Source organism: Lutjanus erythropterus, chromosome 3, assembly GCF_056507025.1.
Source record: "Lutjanus erythropterus isolate fLutEry1 chromosome 3, fLutEry1.hap2, whole genome shotgun sequence".
Classification (NCBI taxonomy): Eukaryota; Metazoa; Chordata; class Actinopteri; order Lutjaniformes; family Lutjanidae; genus Lutjanus; species Lutjanus erythropterus.
The window spans coordinates 3,488,186-3,507,002 of NC_139319.1; the positions used below are offsets into that span (position 1 = coordinate 3,488,186).

General features: G+C 38.1%; 2 protein-coding genes across 4 annotated transcripts; one reads left to right on the plus strand and one right to left on the minus strand.

Moving 5' to 3' along the window:
• Positions 1–1,706: 1,706 nt before the first annotated feature.
• mrpl4 (mitochondrial ribosomal protein L4) lies at positions 1,707–6,442 on the plus strand. Its single transcript, XM_084714706.1, has 8 exons — positions 1,707–1,863; positions 2,258–2,429; positions 3,301–3,352; positions 3,945–4,062; positions 4,686–4,792; positions 5,819–5,928; positions 6,013–6,086; positions 6,192–6,442. The coding sequence occupies exons 1-8, from the start codon at positions 1,737–1,739 to the stop codon at positions 6,335–6,337; spliced, it is 906 nt and encodes a 301-aa protein (XP_084570832.1). The 5' UTR covers positions 1,707–1,736; the 3' UTR covers positions 6,338–6,442.
• Positions 6,443–6,495: 53 nt separating this feature from the next.
• hyls1 (HYLS1 centriolar and ciliogenesis associated) lies at positions 6,496–17,842 on the minus strand. 3 transcript variants are annotated; one of them, XM_084714703.1, is made up of 12 exons: positions 17,667–17,842; positions 16,310–16,447; positions 15,961–16,083; positions 15,744–15,817; positions 13,512–13,735; positions 12,474–12,529; positions 9,113–9,279; positions 8,927–8,972; positions 8,773–8,827; positions 8,582–8,663; positions 8,282–8,308; positions 6,496–6,630 (listed from the first exon to the last, which is right to left on the minus strand). In XM_084714703.1, exons 2-12 carry the CDS (start codon positions 16,407–16,409, stop codon positions 6,496–6,498), a joined length of 1,089 nt encoding a protein of 362 aa, XP_084570829.1. In that variant the 5' UTR covers positions 16,410–16,447; positions 17,667–17,842. The 3 variants fall into 3 exon arrangements, with proteins under 3 accessions (XP_084570829.1, XP_084570831.1, XP_084570830.1); XM_084714705.1 differs by lacking the exons at positions 12,474–12,529; positions 13,512–13,735; positions 15,744–15,817; ... (1 more) ...; positions 16,310–16,447; positions 17,667–17,842 and adding exons at positions 10,376–11,141; positions 11,484–12,344; XM_084714704.1 differs by lacking the exons at positions 12,474–12,529; positions 13,512–13,735; positions 15,744–15,817; ... (1 more) ...; positions 16,310–16,447; positions 17,667–17,842 and adding exons at positions 10,376–11,192; positions 11,532–11,751.
• Between the last annotated feature and the right edge of the window lie 975 nt (positions 17,843–18,817).

Consider the following 18,817-nt stretch of genomic DNA (forward strand, 5'->3'; position numbering starts at 1 on the left):
TTTAATTAAACTTAAAGATGTCTGTAAGGAAAATGACGGCGACTCTGTGCAGCATAAAAGTAACGTAGCTTTGAGGGAACTAGCAAAACTATACAACTACACTGTAATGAAGATTTTTAAGTTTAATTTATTTGATATATTCATAGCAAACAGTGAAGCAGCAGTGACATTCTTGTTCTCAGGGTCCCTCGTTCCTCCCTATACAAAATATAAATATTAAAATCACACAACTAAAATGAGGTAAAGAGAAATGGAAGACATAAATGGTATTAGTAGTTTAGTTTAGTTCAGTCCTAGTTAACAATTTCAATTTCAAAGATAATAAGTAACAAGAATTTACTGAATTGTCAGAAAAGGTGAAGTTGTAGCTTATTAAACCTACTTTATCTGCACACAACATGTTCTAATAGGCGGTGGAAAGAGTACTGAATGTCTGTACTGTTACATTACTGAGTACAATACATTACAAGTAAAAGTACTGGCGTTAAAAATCTGCTTAAGTGAAAGTACTAAGTACTCTTGTCAGAAACTACTCACAGTATTAGTTACTTTTTAATCGTTGACATTTAATGAATTATCAGCAGCAGCATTCAGATGTCTCAGACTCTTCTGCTCTCCAAACTAGGGCAGATTTTATGCATCGTCCTTAATCAATAGTCATAAACGTCCACAATCGATTAATCATTGATAATTTACAACATACACAACACAAGTTTTTTTTTTTTTTTTTAAATCTTACTGTATTTTTTTCCATTTAAATTTTCCTTATTCAACCAATGAGCTGCCTTTACCACAATTTCTAGACTATTGATTAAATATCGATAAATACATTATTAGGTAGTCAAATGATTTTTCCAAACCTGTGCCACCTGCAGCCTTTTGGAGGTTTTTCATCAGTTTGTCCTGGTTTTCATTGTGATCAATGTGTGATCAGATCACCTGACTGGCTACTGCAGTGCAGATGAAAAATGTGGGTTCAGATTGTACTCGACACTTTATTATTATTATTATTATTATTATTATTATTATTATTATTATTTCAAAATTAACTAAGTAGATTACATGATGTAATGCATACTTAAGTACAAGTAAAAGTACAGACTTGAGCATCTACTCGTAAAAGTACACCAAAAAATTACTTAATTACAGTAATTTGAGTATTTGTAATTAGTTACTTCCACCCCTGCTCGTAGGTAACACTTTCACAACTGGGCTTGAACTGTACAAAAACCAAACGAAACAAAAACACAAATCAAATAAAAAATAGTGCACAAGTTAAAACAAAACTTGAGATATTACTGAGATATTTTATTGTTATTGATATTCGTCAGTTATGTTCAGTTTCCTATTCCTGCTTAATGTTACTGTAACATATTATGTTTTATATTTTATTGCTTATTTACAGTGTTTTCTTTGTGTATTTTATATTTTGAATGTGCTTGGGAAGATGCTTTATGTATTTATGTATAGTATGTATTTTGTTATTGTCATGCCAAGAAAGCATCTCTGAATTGAATTGAATTAAAATATAGGAGCAAAATAGAGCAAATATAAAATAAAATATTATATGAAATATTATACTGAAGTAGACTAGAGTACAGTAGTAATGAAAAGGTAATGCACATAAATGTGTGTAATCTGGGCTGTTTTAATGCCTTGAAACAGTAGAAAAATAAATACATTTCTATATGTAAACTGCAGTTTGTGTGTTTCATGCTTCTTCCAGTACCTGCTGAATGTTTGTACTTGTATGTTTTCTAATGGAGCTGTTTTGTCCTCAGTTTGCCTCATCGTTCTCTGGTGAGAACGTTCTGCCTCCCAATCTGCTGCTGCCGACAAACCTCGTCGATCCTTCCAGATTAAGTGAGTCAAAACTTTTGACCTCTGTACATGTGGATTAGGGCGGCATGATATGGTAAAAAAAATGTTTTGGGATTATTTTGACAGATATTGCCATGATTCATGATTTGATTCATGATGCGTGTCAGTGATCATTTTTTAAATTTAACTCAGCTACATGCTGCTGCTGTTGTAGCTAAAGGGATAGTTTGGATTATTTGAAGTGGGATTGTTTGAGCTACTTTTCCAGTGTTTTACCTACAGCAGTTCAACAATACTTTTGGTGTCAACAGTTTACAAACTGAAGTAAAACTCCCTCAGATTGATTTCTGTCTGCACAAATGTTTCATTTTGATAATATTGACTGTCTGTGTTTGTCATGTCCATCACTGACTGGTTCTTGTCTTTTCTCCTGCAGAGCGTCCTCCTCCTCCTGCAGACTGCTCCCTGCCTGTCCTCAGGAAGTGCGATGCCGTCGTTCCCGCTCATCTGAGCCCCGTCCAGACGTGGGTGGAGACTCTGGAGAGGCAGGACAGCGAGCCTTTGGGCATGGCTCATCTCCACCCTGACGTCTTCGCAGTGTCTCCGAGGTAAAGCCGAGTTCACATTTTCAAAACTTCAATATCAAATTTTCAGTTTTTGTCAGGAGAGTGTTGTCAGCTCTGCCTTCACTTCCTGCCTCAAAGATCAGACGTCATTGGCTGTTATCAACTCTGAAGTTCAGGCACCACATTTCTGAACATCTTATTATTTCTTTAAATTATTAAAATAAAAAAAGAGCAGTGGACTCTGTACAGATATTTGCACGGTGTCAATACATATTATAATAATAAAATGTCGTCTGTGATTATTTTGAATAACATACTATATGTATGCGGTGATAAAATAAAATAATTATAAAAGGGTCAGTAGTAATATGCTTCATTAAGTTGCTTTGTTAAATACTCGATTCTGATTGGTCAAGCACAGCATTCTAAGGTCTGTTATTGCTGTATAACTGAAAGTTGCTATGAATATAAGAAACAAAACAACAATGGGACTTGACTATGACAGGCCTATAAAATGGTTTTAGAAAAGAAATAGTTTGTGTATAGATGAATCTGGCAGCTGCTTTATGTGTTCAGCCATCTTGCGTCGGCGCCGTTGCTGCAGTGGCATGTCATGTCCATCACTCAGTGTCTGCTGGTTGGGTCTAGAAGGGAACCCCAGATTTGTGAGACTCACCTGATACTTCATTGTTTCGGTCAAAATGTTGACTCTGACGAAACCTTGTGGATCTGGGGTTCATTTCTACAAACTGTGTCTGCACAGATAATCAGATTGATGAAGGTTCCTTTTATTAACATCATTCAAATTTATTGTTGTAGAAGCTTTGATATGGTTCAGCAGCTGTTTGTTAATAGTAAACTTACATCCTGTGTTAACCAGTCGTGTGTTTTCTCTTCCTCCTTCTCCTCTCAGGCTCGATATTCTCCACGCAGTTGAATCATGGCAGAGAAATTTTAAAAGAATTGTAAGTTATGTTTGTCTTGCATGTTGTCAGATGGCTTCATGGTGTCATTTATGTTTTGTTTCGAGATGATTTCTGGGCGTGTTCAGGCTTCAACTTTCAACATTCTGTAGCTCCTTATGTGTCTGAACATTCACAGTTTGTTCTGTATGTTTTAGTGTAAAAATGCTTTTTTCCCAAAGCCCTTCTAAAAACCTTTTCACACACGACCTGATGTCAGTTTCTGCGTGATGATTGAGGTTGAGGGAGGAGAGGGCATCAGCGCTGTAACCTCCATCACCAGCTGAGTGAGAGTTTCCGTTTGAAAAACCCAGAAAATATCACAGATGGAGCCTCCCTTTAAGAAAGCATTTGTTTTATCTGCTGTGCAGCTATTTTCTCTTGCTCTTATGCTGCTACACTGTGGGCTAAATAAAGCCTTTTGTCTGTGAATGAAACTCAGCCAGGCTTTCATTAACATCTGACTGATGGACTGTATTTTGTATCGTTCAGTGGAGAATCATGAACAAAACAAGAAGAGGTTAGCCACAGAAACTCAAACAGAACCGACCAGAAGCTGATATTCACTTAACTGACAGTTGTTTTGATCCCTCAGAGCCACGCCAACACAAAGGTCAGGTCGGAGGTCAGAGGTGGAGGCAGGAAACCGTGGAACCAGAAAGGAAGTGGGAGAGCGCGACACGGAAGCATCCGATCACCGATATGGAGAGGAGGTGACTGTTAAAATGTCCTTTTGAATGGCTTCATTCATCTGATACATGTAGTTTTCAGTGTTTTATTTAGACGTGAATGAAGATGTACATTTCCAGGGTGTGTAGAAAGTCTTGAAAGTTTGGAAAGCGCTTAATTTTATCCGTTTTCAAGGAATATTCTTCTATTTATAGATACTCCTTAAAAATACTTGATTTTCAACATAATCTGCTCTTTCGTCTGAACAATTTCTGTAAACCAAAAATCTTTTAATATTTGAATTGATATGGTTCTGTCATATTTATCATTCAAGTTAATCTGAAAAACTGGTAAAATAAAGTGACAATATACTTTGATTGTGTGGACAAAGAAATTTGCAGTTTCTTTTGTAGTAACATTCTAGATGTGGTGATAAAGAAAGTCTAGAAGTTTTGTCTTAGGCACCTTGAAAAGAGCTTGAATTTTATTCTTAAAAAAGCTATACAAACCCTGAATCCCAACTGTTACCTAGACGTGACAAAAGTCGGATCTGTTGTGTTAATCCTGCACCGTCACTGTTTTCTTTCCTCACTCGTTCGATCTCTAGTGATTGACAGGTTGGATATCAGAGCAGGACTGACAGGTGATGTCTCTCTCTCTCTCTCAGGTGGGGTGTCTCACGGACCCAGAGGACCGACCAGTTACTACTACATGTTACCCATGAAGGTTCGGGTGCAAGGACTCAAAGTGGCTCTGAGCTCCAAGATGGCTCAGGTAAACTGAAACCTGTTCATGACAACAGGTCATTTAAAACTGCACTGAAATGAGTTTTGTGATGTTTCTTTAACCTTTCAGTGCTTTGAGTTAATTTAATAGGTTTGTTTTTAGACTTTTCAGACCAGGTTTAACTAAAACTAATCCCAATAAGAGTAATGAAGAAATAGCTGTTTTATTCCAATTTTAATAGGCCTGTTTTAAAAAGTGGTATCACTTTTAAAGTCTTCTAACGAATATTTTAATTGAACTGAAAAAAAATTATTGCTTGTTTTGTCCGACCAACAGTCCAAATCCCAAAGATATTGAATTTACTATCAGATGTAACAAAGAAAAGCAGTGTCTACTCATTTAAAGGGATAGTTCACCCAAAAATGAAAATCCAGTCATGATTTCCTCAGTCTGTAACTGACTGAAGGTCTGGTTTAGTTTTTTTGGTCCACAACATATTGCTAGAGTTTCACAGGAAAACAGCAGAGCAGGAGCTACAGAATCTCCAAAACAGTGGAATTGAATGGTGACCAGTTTTCAAACTTAAAAAAACAACAGAACAAAAACATAAAATGCCTCCATGCTGCTCGTCTGGTGTAATCCGAGTCTCCTAAAGTCCCAACATGCCAGATTGACTTTAAAAAAATCTTATTTACACCATGTTTTTAGCCTGAATCTTCAATGTAGATCTTTAGCTTGGAGCCACGTTCACATGCACACTGTCTGAACTGTGTGTGTGGTGTGACGACACGCAAACAGCATGTCGGGACTTCAGGAGACTTGGATTACGCCAGACGAGCAGCATGGAGACATTTTTTTTCCCCCCCAAACTGAAACTCCAGCTGTGTTTTGCAGACTAGCAAAGTAAAGCCAACCCTGAATCAGCATGAAGGTGAGAAGATAGTGACTGAATTTTAATTTTTGGGAGAACTATCCCTTTAAGAAGCTGAAACCAGATTGACAAAAACTGACTGAATCGATTGCCAAAATGACTGCTGATTAATGTATCCTAACTGTTACTGTATATTTTCCCAGGACTACCTTCACATCGTGGACTCTCTGAACATCCCCACTCCGGACTCTCAGTACCTGCTGGACCTCATCAGACACAGACACTGGGGAGAGTCGGTGTTGATCGTCGATGTGTGAGTTATCATCAGCAAGAAAGCAGAAACAAAATTCATCCTCTGTGGTTCGCTCAGTGCTGAAGTTGTTCTTGTTGTTTTCAGGAGTGAAGAGATTCCTGAAAACATCCTCCAGGCAACAGCCAGTTTGAAGACAGTCAACATCATTCCAGCCATTGGTCAGTTCACTCTCAGCATTTCTTTATCTAAAAGGCGACAGAACACACTAGCTTGCAGGACTTTAGCCAACTCAGATTTTTTTGTTTTTGTCTTTTCTCTGTCAGGTCTGAACGTCCACAGCCTGCTGAAACACGAAGCGGTCGTCCTCACGCTGGAAACGATCAGGTTTCTGGAAGACAAGTTGCTTTGGCACGATCACCGTTACACACCTCTGTACCCGTTTAAACTGCCCTACTCCGATTTCCCATAGAATGACCTGTAATATATTCACTGATGACGTAAGACAAATATTTTCTTTATGTTTATTATGTTTAACAAAAAAGTCATTAATAAATAATGCCAATAATTAAAAAAAGCAACGATGTAAAGTTTTATTAAAAATATCTAAAAGGCATGAGGGATAAAAGGCTAAAATTGATAGCTGAATTTGTAAGGAAGAAGACCGTTGGCCAAATCGTTCCTGATCTCCCAGCGGAGGGCCGAGCGTTTCTTCTCTGTTGGCACGATGTAGGTGTTCGGCACGTACACTCTCCGAGGTTTAGGCTGCAACACACAACAAAGCAAGACTTAATTTACTTCAACATTATATGGTGGATATTTTTGAAAATAGTCCACATGAATTTGATTGACAAGTGTTAACCACGCTAAAAGAAAAATGCTTATTTTTTGGCCAGCATACTGACAGACTGAGGTCAGAGGCACAAACGATTGTGACAGAGTCCTGATATTTCTGTCTTAAAGTTGCCTGTTAACATTTACTGTGTTTCAGTGCTGCTGACCACACTCTATATGTTGACATATGTTATCAAATCAGGTCTTAAAGGGCTGCAGAACTGATTCCTAATCAAATCACTGTGTGTGCAGACATTACAACAAAGATTTGTCAATAATAACTCATGCATTGAGTTTGTGCAGCTAAGTGGAAATACATGAATCCCTCTTCGAAAGGGTTAAAATCAGCATCTTAATTTAGACAGAATTAAAGTGCACTGGCATTCTATCCACATCAAAAAGTTCGCCTAAAAATTAGTTCAAGTTTTTGGTCCACAAAACACTGTTGGAGTTTCACAGGAAAACAGCGTTGCAGAATCTCACAAACAGGAAGTGAATGGTGACCAGAGTCACACCACACAAACGTGGCTCCAAGCTAAGGATCTACATTTAAGATTTAGGCTAAAAACATGATGTAAATGATGTCTTTCGAGGAGACACCAGACGAGCAGTATGGAGGCATTTTCTGTTGGCGTCTTCTGTTTGAAAACTGGTCACCATTCATTTCCATTGTGAGATTCTGCAGCACTGTTTTCCCGTGAAACTCTAGCTGTGTTTTGTGGATTAAAAAACTTAAACCTGACCTTCAATCAGCATGAGGGTGAAGAGATAATGACTGTTCATTTTTGGGTGAACTATGCCTTTAAAAAGACATTTTTACAGATGTAACCATCAGTGAGGACGGGATCTTCTGTAAAAATATACAGATATGTGCAGATAAATGCAGAATCTGTAGGCAAGGGACAAGATTTTGGACAACAAGCCAGAATGCTGGGCAGTAATGCAGCTTTGAAACTTACTGGTTATCATCTGATGATGGTTGTACACATTATTCAATCTCGACTATTCTCGTGTCTCAAGTTGCTAATCAGAATGTAAATGGAAGAGGAAGTCTTGGCCTACATGTCTGTTATCAGGATGTGTCCTGGCTAAACTGGAAGCCCTGAAACACTGTCTGTTGCACCCAGAAGTTAAACAGTCATCAGATAATAGCTGATGGATTCGCAGATTGTGCACAATTTTTAGCTTTAAAGCAGGCCTAATTATAGTTTTAAAAAGTGCCATAGGGCCAGATGTTTATATTTCACGTCTGACCTGTTAAGTTTAGAATTTAAATGTGTAAAACAAATGTCCCTGTGCTTAACAACAGACATGTTAACGGGTTATTTAAATAAAATCACAATAACTTTTTTAAATATATATATGAATGATTAAAGGTGCAGATTCAACCCACTGGTCACCAGTTCAACAGGCCTGCTTTAAAGCTAAAGACACAGAGACAGAGACAGAGAGAGAGACAGAGACAGAGACAGAGAGAGAGAGAGAGAGCGCTCGGGTTTTTGATTTTAACAGATAAAACTGGTTTTGCACAAAATATGTTGCCTGGTGCAGCTTTATGGAGAATATTTGGGAAAATACTCACTGGTGGAGGCTGGTATGCAAGTCGTTCCTGAAAACAAAAGCAAAACTCGTTCAAGCAAAACAGAAAAAAAATGTAACAGCTGAACAACTTTTCATTTTCAACACTCATCACACCTAAAGCCAAACTGACAAACTCAAGCTGACAAACCAGAGGTTAATGACAACTCACTCAACCAACAGTCACAACTGAATACTATGAAGATAACTGTGAATGGTGGCTGCACTGACACTGCTGGAGGCGCCTGAAAGTAAATATTTGGACACTATGTAAGGTAAAGTTTTTTTTTTTTTTTTTTTTTACCTTTATCTCCAGGCGGATAGCTTTCCTGTCCGTCTCTCCTGGAAGTTTAAACACTTCCCAGAGCTGCTTATACTGGAAATACCTGCCGGGACGAGAAAACCAAACGAAGCAGACCGATATGAATCTAATGTGAATAAAAATGTTTTAGTATCATGTGGTTCTGTTCATCTGAGGGTTTCTTTTTAACTTACTTTGCCACTGGGTCTGTCTTCTTTATGGTCGGCTGATGCCTCACCGGTCGGATGACTGAAACAAACATTTTTTTGATTATTAATTAATTACAAAATGGTTTTAAGTCACAAAAACTATGATGTGACTCAGTACATCAGATCATTGCTGACTTACAGGATTTGGGTTTTGGCCTGACGTCACCGTCACTGTGAGCTCGAGTCTGCTAAAAAAAAAAACAACAACAGTAAAGTGATTTTTAGCAACAATTCAAAACATTTAAAAGCTCTAACCAGTGCATATTTCATACACTTCTTTGTAATGTAACACAAACAGTGGAGACGTGTCCACCTCTTTACCCACCACGCCTCTCAAGTAGGATTCAAAGGCGCTCATGGAGACTCCGTCTGTCTCTGAGCTGTGCGTGTCGCTGTGACTGGTTACGTCTTCGTTCTCCGTCTCGAAGTCGCGTCGAGCTGCCGTGGACAAATGAAGCTCCGCCAGGCGTTCCTCCAGACAGCTCGCTGCGTCTGCACACAAAAAACATCCGTCACGTTTTATTAGGCAAATTACCTGAGAACAAAAATTCAGTCATTCAATCTGATCAGTTTTCCAGCTGGTCAGAGGATTCAGACCAGTAAAACCTTCAGCTGCCTCTAATATTACGTGAGCTACTGTGTCTGTGATTAGTGCTCAATTTCTGTGGAAAATTAGAACATTATTTCTTGTTCTATATAATTTATTTTCCAACATTTATTGCTTTCATTTTTCACACAGCTCTGTTGGATAATGCACATTTTTGCACTTTTAATGGCACAGAACAGACGTATGATCAGTAATTAAATGTGTCTCTTTCAGCCTTCTTGTTTGCTCTAAATTTGAACAACAATCTGTATTTTATGTTATCAAAAACAAATATCAGTATAGATGTTTTATAAAAAATCTTCCCCATAATATTTTCATGCTCTTATAAAAGTATGTTTTGTATGAGAATCACTCTTATTCACATCAAATAAAACAGCAGTCAGTTTCAGGTGCACTGGGTCAAAGAAACTGTCCAGCAGCAGCACTGATGGAGGTAAACTGATTCAGAATCACTGCTCCCCCTTGTGGATCAATAAAGTACTGCAACTGGTTTTCACACATGGTGATTAGGGGCTTTGTCAGACAGGGTTGCGTTCAACATGTAATCAAGGGGGATGGATCTCGTTACGGTTAAGCACCAGGCTGGGACCCTGCAGGGATCCACTATAGATCTGTACGGACCCTGTCACAGACCAGCCAGCCAATCCAGGTGGCTGCATCTGTACTGTGAGCCAGTAAATAAACATCACCACTAAGACACTGATGTGTCCCGCTTTTCTATATTATATTCAGTATGTGCATTTGAGTATAAAATCTAGGGCTCAATAAGGATATATTGATGCTGTGACTCATGCTCATGTTGGATGGATATAAAACACCATCAGCTGTCATTTCCTCTCAGAACATATTTTTTTTTTAGAAACGTCTATTTTGATCTGAGGTGTTATTTAAAGCAAAGATGTAATCCCTTGAATTTCAGCCTTTTAACAACCTGATATTCTGACACTGACGCTGTTAACAGGGACACAGGAAACCATTTACCCTTCTTGTGTCTGAGGTTTCCTTCCCACTCCATGCACATCTCATCGTACGTCATCTGGCTGAAATCCACTTTGGAGTCAATAAACTTGATGTCTTTGTTGCTTGAAGACTCGTCCGGATCCTCCGACTCCACTTTGTCCTCTTTCTCAACATTATTCTCTTCTTCTCGACTTTCGACATAGACACTCCTACCTTCCAAATGCTTCCCATCCAATATGAATTTGTCTTCAGCGTGATGTTTTTCCTCTGATGCTGCATTTATCATCTCATTTTCAGATGCTGCATGCATATCTTCAAATTTCTCCTCATCTGCTTGGTCTTCTTCTGGTCTCATGTCTGTGATGTCCAACTCATCTCCACAACACGCCACGTTAGCTTCAGGCTCGGGAGCCTCTGACACGCTCAGTGGACGAGTCTCGCTGTAGTCCGGCTCTGTGGACTCGATGTCAAACCCGCTGAAGCTGCAGAGCGAACGATCGTCCTCTTCGTCGTCTCTCATCTCGGACAGATCTCCCCGACTGTCCTGATCAAACTCTGTCACGGTGTGGTCGTCTCTGTAGTCTCCTCCCTCCTGCTCCTCTGGTCTGTAGGTGCCGTAGCCAGAGGTCATGAGACTCGGAGCTGGACTGTCACAACCGCTGCTTTCTTCTTCTTCTTCTTCTTCCCCTTCCTCCTTCTCTTCCTTGTCATCATTATCATCATCATCATCATCACTTCCACCTTCTGAACTCTCCCTGCTCATGTTGCCCTGGCTGTTCAGTTCAGGCTCCTCCTCCTCTGAAGACTCCTGGGGAGACTCTTCAGAATCAGAAACAGTCTTTGAGTCTTCCTCGTCAAACTCTTGCTCAATCTTCACCTCTTCCTCTGTATCCTCTTCATCATTAAAAGATTCGGAGTCTTCCTCACTTTTCACTTGCTCGCTCTCCTCTTCTTCCTCCTCTGAAAACTCCTGGTGAGATTCGTCGACATCGTCAACAGGTTTGGAGTCTTCCTCACTTTTCACTTGCTCGCTCTCCTCTTCTTCCTCCTCTGAAAACTCCTGGTGAGAGTCGTCGTCATCATCAACAGGTTTGGAGTCTTCCTCAGCGATCACTCGCTCAGTCTCCACCTTCTCTTCCTCTGAAGTCTCCTGGGGAGAGTCCTTCACACAGGCAACAGGTTTGGAGTCTTCCTCACTGATCACTCTCTCAATCACCACCTTCTCCTCCTCCTCTTCTTCCTCCTCTTCTTCCTCCTCCTCTTCCCTACGCTCTCCATCAGACCAAAAAGAGGAGTTGAGGGAACTCTTGTCGTCGTCACTCTCGTCGTCACACTGAGCGTTGTACATTTTGTACATGGCGGCGACTTGTTGTGCTGCTGAGGTGAGTGTCCTGTGTGATCTGTGGAGGCAGAGGGCTTAAGGAACGAGCTAAGAGGATTAAGCTGATATCCACGAGCTTCATCCTCTTCTTCTGTGCCTCCTCTCAAAGATGAAGCAGCTCCAACTGCTGGTGACCAAAGGGATTACATCTCTGCTGCTGTCTTTTCTAAATTACTTTAACCCACAGCAGGTTTCTATTTAAGAGACGAGTGAGAATAACTTGAGAGAAGGATGCTGTATTTACATGATTTGAATTATTCGACCACCAGGACACATCAGTATTTAGTTTGTTTGTGTTTTCATTGTGTTCATTGTTTCATCTTGTTTGTATCCTACTTGCTGAAAAAAACACTTTCCTCTTGTAGGACAATAAAAGTTTGAAGTAAACATCTAACTTGAAACTGTTTTTTTAGTGTGAAACACTGTGTTGCAGTTTGTTTGCATGAAAGGTGCTATATAAATAAGTCTGACTGATTGATTAAATGACCAATATTACCGTTTATTTTCAGTAAAATCTAAAATATCTAGCAGTTAAAATGACCTTTATCAGTCTGTATTTTTATGCTATTTTTTTCTTTTACCTTAAAGTCTCCATTTGATTAAAGTGTATACTTAAATTTTATGATTTATTGATGTTAATTTGTTGCCCTGAAATGTGATCTGTAAATAAAGATTGTTGTTGTTGTCTTTGTAGAACAAACAAAGATGATCAGCAGATCACAGATCAGTGAACGTTACCTGAGTCTTCACTGTAGACGGATTCATCGCAGACAAGAGCTTGACCTTTATGTTTCCTATAGGTGGAGAAAATAAAAAAGTATAATTGTCACATGTCCAGAAAAGGTAATGAAATACAAAGCTCCAGTCTGAACAGTTACAAAGAAAGTTTTCCTCCTTCAGCCATGACAAAATCATTTCTGTAGACAGATGTTTTTATTCTCATGCAATGAGTCACTTCATGATGAATTATAATCTTCTAAGTTGGTTTTCAATTTAATCTTATTTAAGTCTGTGTCTTTATCTAGTGTGTCACACATTTCTTTTTATCACTGCTGAAATTATTTATCAATGATTCAATCTGATCAACAGAAAAGGATTAATTATTACTTGTTGTCTTTTCAATATTGCAATTTTTTATCACGATAAACTGAAAAGCTTTTGATATCTCTTTGACAAAACCACAAAAAAAAAAAAACTAAGACATTAGTGTGGCTTTTCTTCTAATTTCATTTATTTATTAATGAAAATGCACATTTTCAACATGATCAACACTTCTGTAAACGTGCCACTGTTAGCCAGCTGTTAGCCAGCTGTTAGCCAGTTTAGTGAGATGAAGCCAATAAAAATGATCTGTTCTTAATGACAGATTGTCATTATTATTGACATTTCATAGATAATCAATACCAAAAATGACAGTTTTCAGATCTACATTTTTTTTCTCTCTTTTCTGTAAAATATTTAATGTACCTGCATGTGGCAGATGAGCCATAAGGTGAACTTAAGGAACTTAAGTTTTATTAAACTGAATCAGAGACATTTGAACTACTTGGTGCGACTCTGCCAGCTGCACTTAATTTGAACAAATTCAGATTGTTGCTCTCAGATTTTTCATGGATCTGTACTCCATGGATGTGTTTTGATTCAGCTCTGTTTTTCCATAGATGGAACGACAAACAGATGAATGTTAAAACAGCTGGAAGAACAGACACAAACCCATCCACTGCATAATCATGTTCACATATGTGAGTCTGTGAATATGAGTGTCGTTAAAATTACCTCAGGACTTTTCTCTTGATGAAGCGTCTCCCCTGGGTGTCAGGAGATGACGTGTCGCTGTCACTGAGTGGAGGGTGGAGGGTGTCGTCAGGATCCGGCTCCACCTGCAGCCTGTTGGGAGCACCTGCTGGCAGCCGGAGCCTCGGAGCCACTGAGTGTTGAGCGTACGAGTCACAGCATCCCTGCTGCCGACCATAATCTCTGTTCTGACACGTGGTGAGCACCTTTGTTAATAGAATTAATTAATTACATTTGCCTGACACTATTAAAATATTTATTTGTCCAAGCTGAACGTTGTGTGGCTTTATTATATATTGTCTTCATTCTCATTTTGTTTGAAAATAAAACAAAACTCCCCATAAATGAAAAATGCATCAAACTTTACAGAACGGTTTGGTTTCATCTCAAGTAATGCAGGCTAAAGTGTGACAGTGCTCTGATTGATCAGCCACTGAACATAATTGGCCAATAGTCAATCTTGATAGTCTGATAGGTGGTTTCTCTGAAGGCCAGTCAGATGACAAAGCAGCAGGATCTGGAATTAACAACACCAAGCACTAAATGTGGTTAGATTTTCTGTTTGGTGAGCGAATCTCTGCAGGCCATGTGCCACACTGACAGAGAAATGTTTACACCAAAGTAGTCAAGTAATAAAAGACAATGAAAAGAGAGTATCTACTGTGTTCTAGTGTCTTTTACAGGGTCTTCATGGTGCATTCAAGTGCACTTTGTAAAGTCAGAAATCTTGAATGGCCACAAAAGTTGTTTAAAACAGGAAAGCTTCTTTTTTTTATTTTCCTCTGCTGAAAAACACATGCTTACATCTGTCATTACTTTCTTGTTCTTTCACTACATTTTTTATAAATAATTAGATGCTAAAATCATAATGTCCCTTTCATTTCTACATAGGCACAATTTTAAAATTCTACTTTTAAAAATTCTTATCAGTAAACTCTACCATATTCTTGTACAACAGGTCCCCAAATACCTCTGTGATAATGTTCAAGTTTTTTTTTATAGTTATACTCAATGTACAATGTTGTGAAGAATAGTTATATGAAAGTTATATGACTTCAAATCGCCCCAGTGATTGGTATCAGCCAACACTGCTTTCAGACTGGTGATCAGCCACAAAAATCCTGACTGAAGTTCACTTTCTAAATTGTGTGCATTTTTTTTTTCTTGACGGTGGGTCTGTAACTACTACCTCCACTTTAAATTGTATTCTTCTAATGTGAAAATAACATATTTCAGATTTAAGACTTTGGTAAGACTGTCTTAAGTTTGATTTTCATGATTTAATAAAAACACAACATATTTAGAGTAAATAAAATTTAAACACAATCTTGTGCACAGTCTTTCTACAGATGGATTTGTTCCTGAATGACAGCTGAACGTCTCTGCAAAAATGTCTCTAGAAAAAAGCCCTAATTTGTTTCTGAGAGATTACCACTGAATCTTGGCTCAGACTACAGGAGCTTTAAAATCCAAACTGATTCTGAAATCACGCATCACTCAAGATTTACAGATGTAATCAGAATGGAGACTGAAGTGGTGCAACAACTTTTTGTAGTAAAACTTTGAGGAAAAGCAAAAGCAGAGGGCTTCACGAGTCTGGAGGAGAAAAAGTTTGGACAGATGCTCAACACAGGTTGTCTATTCTTCAGGGAGAATGAGAGGTGAGACTTTAAATGTCAGTTTTAATATCTGTTAACTGTAGTATGCTAGCTGATGACAGCTTCAAGGACTAAAATGTTTACCAGTGTTAGACAACACTGTCCACTGCTTCTGTCTGCTTGGAGATCTGTCTCATTAGCTGTTGTGGTCCTACCGTTAAAGGACTGACTAAATTACTCAGATTTTAACCCCTAACTATTAAACACCTTTGAAAATCATCAAGGCAGCTCTGATGAGTCTGACTGGATGTATAAATCGTTCACATTACCAGATAATCTGAACTGAACATCAGTACCAATCAAGGTCCAAGACCAGATTTCTCCTCCAGTTGTCAGGAGTGTAAATCAGGAATAAATCAGCCCCAAAGTCTTGTAGTCTGAGCGTGGCTTAAAACCTGAGAGTTATTATTTTTGTTTGAGATTACTTAAACCTTTTCTGATAATAAACACCATATATTTAACACTGCTGATCTCTGGATGTGGTCTCATGTTGACCACATTTTGCTCATTAAGCATCAGAAAAATGACAATATATATAATTGTGATTAACACTTACCTGTCTGTCATGGCCTGTCTGTTCAGCATGTAGGAAAAACCCTTCACCAGAGTCCTCAAAGTACCTCTGACTAACTGCAGAAAAACACAGAATTCACCAGTTAAACTACTGCATAAACACTTTTGAATGGAAAATTTTAAAATGTTACACCTGACTGCTGACATGCATTGTTTAGGAAAAAAGTGTCATAAAAAAATACTTTTATTATCCCACTGACCTTTCTCTTTGGTAAAGGCAGGAGGACTTGGCTGAGATGCTGCTGTCTGAGGTTCTGTGCAGTTTACCTGAGTGGGTGACGCGAGACTGTTCCAGTCTCCATGCCGAATCAGTTCATCAAGATCTGAAGTTACAGAAAGAGTAACTATAATCCTTCAAGACAAACTCAAACACAGAAATCACCAACTGTCAAGTTACTTTTTTTTCCCATATCCTCAGTCTCATGTTATATGTTGACCAATATTCATTTCATGGACAACATAAAACATTTAGGGTCTCGAACAAGCTATAAATAAAGCTGAAAAAAATACGCTAACTCAAGAGGGAGTATGGATGTTTCAGAGTCTAACCTTGCTTGAATTCATGCAGTCTGTGTTTTGGTATGTTTTTGTAGCCCAGGATCGCCAGTTGTTCTTGGATTTCCTCTTCTGTGAAATCCAGGGTGTCCATAATCTTCTCAGTTTCAAGTTGAGGAGGTAGAAAAAATCCTGAAGGAAAGAAAAAAACATTGCAGTATATAATGTAACAACAGAAAACAGATATGACGAAGAACAAGAGAGACTTTTTATAAGTCAAGTTTTAGAGGTCAGGCTGGGGATTATTATTAAGGATTAAGGTAACAAGCTATTTAAAAAATATATATAAAGTTATTAATTTGTTTTTAGTACCTAAAGGTAGAGTTGGTAGCATTTTTCTGAACTGTCTTTAAACATGTTGGGATATCAAATACTAATGTTTGGGGTTGGTGAAATGTCCCAAGAACAACAAAACAATGAGAGCACATAAAGAAATCCAGGCAGGGTCTCAGGGACACCACCACACACTTACGATGGGTCATAAGTGAGAACTGACAAGGATGATGTTTATAGTTTGTATGATGTGTTTAGAAGAAAAACTCCCTTTTTCTTTAACTCAATCTTTAAAACATATGAAGAACTTCTAAAACACAGTAACAATGCATCATGACACCAGCCACATGCTGATAAAACACACAAAAAGCTGGTAGATTTGTTTCATTCAGCAGCCACAAAAACAATGAAAATCTACTGGTTGGCTGGTAAAATCTGAACTTTCATTTGCTATCAAGCCAGTTGATTTTCATCCCAGTTTTTCACCCTGAATGCATTATTTATAATAACCAAGTGTATAATAGTAAAATACTCACAGGGGTAATTTACTTTTACCTTTGATACTCTAAGTACATGTGGCTAATAATACTACATACTTCTACTTAAATTACCCTTTTAATGCATTATTTTTACTTGTGGAGGAGTGTTTTTCATTATTTAAGTAATAGATGTGTATAATTCTTCCACCACTGAACCACATGTCCCGTTCATCCAAATGTAACATTACAGATCTAACTAGCTAGTGTTACTAAGCTAAGTAAATAGTTTGAGAGAGATCTCAACCCCATCATATTTGGTATTTAAACCGAATAAAGTTAGTTAGTTGTCAGCCTTGTGTAAACCGAATTTATCAGCAGACTATTAAGAACACGTGGCCCAAAAACTTTCTTTATAGTTCTACTTTAATAGCTGCTAATAAGCGAGCCAATCCTTAAGTGACAAACTTTTAAACAGGGTTCGGCGTATTGTTCTCACAGGTGAACGGAAGCAAACTATGCTAACGTTGTAGCAGCTAAACAGGCAGTAAACATGCTGACTGTTACCGAGTAAACAGACGGTAAACGGGCTCGTTTCTCACCTGAAGGACAGCCAGGTCTCTCTGTTATGGCGTTTCCATCACGGTAACATAACCGGCTAACTACGTTTATTATTCGCTGTCGAGTTTTACTGTTTACGGGTTCACAGACACAGCACCAAGACAACAGCCGTTAACGAGCTTTGAAATCGACGCCTGCTCTCTTCGACCATAAACTTCCGGTGTTTTTATTCTTCGATGCTCTTATTAGCGGTTGGCAAGCTGGAACTCTAGCGCCCCCAAACGGCAGGAGCGGTTTGACGCTAACAGCGTTGGTGGGAGAAGTATTAAAATCATTTACATTTATTAAATAAATAAATAAAAAATTATCATAAATAAATGACTGAATAAATAATTAAAAAGGGCCGAATTTGAAACTCATAATGTTGGGCCATGAGCTAAGAGCACACAGAGAGAAATGTTTTTAGGGCTGCAACTAACGATTGTCTTCATCCTCGATTAATCGGTCAGTGATCGTCTCAATTAATCGATCAGTTGTTTTGTCCACGAAAGGTCAGAAAATGTTAAAAAAAGAAATGTTGATCAAAGCTCAACATGACATCTTCAAATGTCGCGTTTTGTCCACAACTCAAACATATCCAGTTTACTGTCAGAGAGGAGCAAAGAAACCAGGAAACACCCACATTTAAAAGGCTGTATTGGAGAGTTTTGATTTTTTTTTAAACCAAAAAATGACTGAAAATGATTTAATTCATTCATCATGTCAAAGTCTTATCAGTTTCTAGGTACGTCACTGTGCTCCACATGTTTAGACCTTAAAGTCTTTCCTTTAATGATCATTTTCATTATCGATTAATTAACGATCGCTCATTTTCTCTGTTAATCAATTAGTTGTGTGGGCCATAAAATGTCAAAATATGTTGAAAAATGTTGATCGGTGTAGTAAAAAAAGTTTTTTAAGAAGCTAAAATCAGAGAATTTTGACTTTTCTAATTAAAAATGACTCAAAATGATTAATCGATTATCAAAATAGATGCAGATTAATTTAATAGTCGATTAATAATTAATCGCTTCAGCTCTAAGTTATTAGGTTATTCAGTTGTTCCCTCCTTTGTTGTGTGCAGTTTATTGATTGATTGATGGATCGAGTTAAAGACAAAAAATGATTTCCACCCAATGAAACAATTTCACAA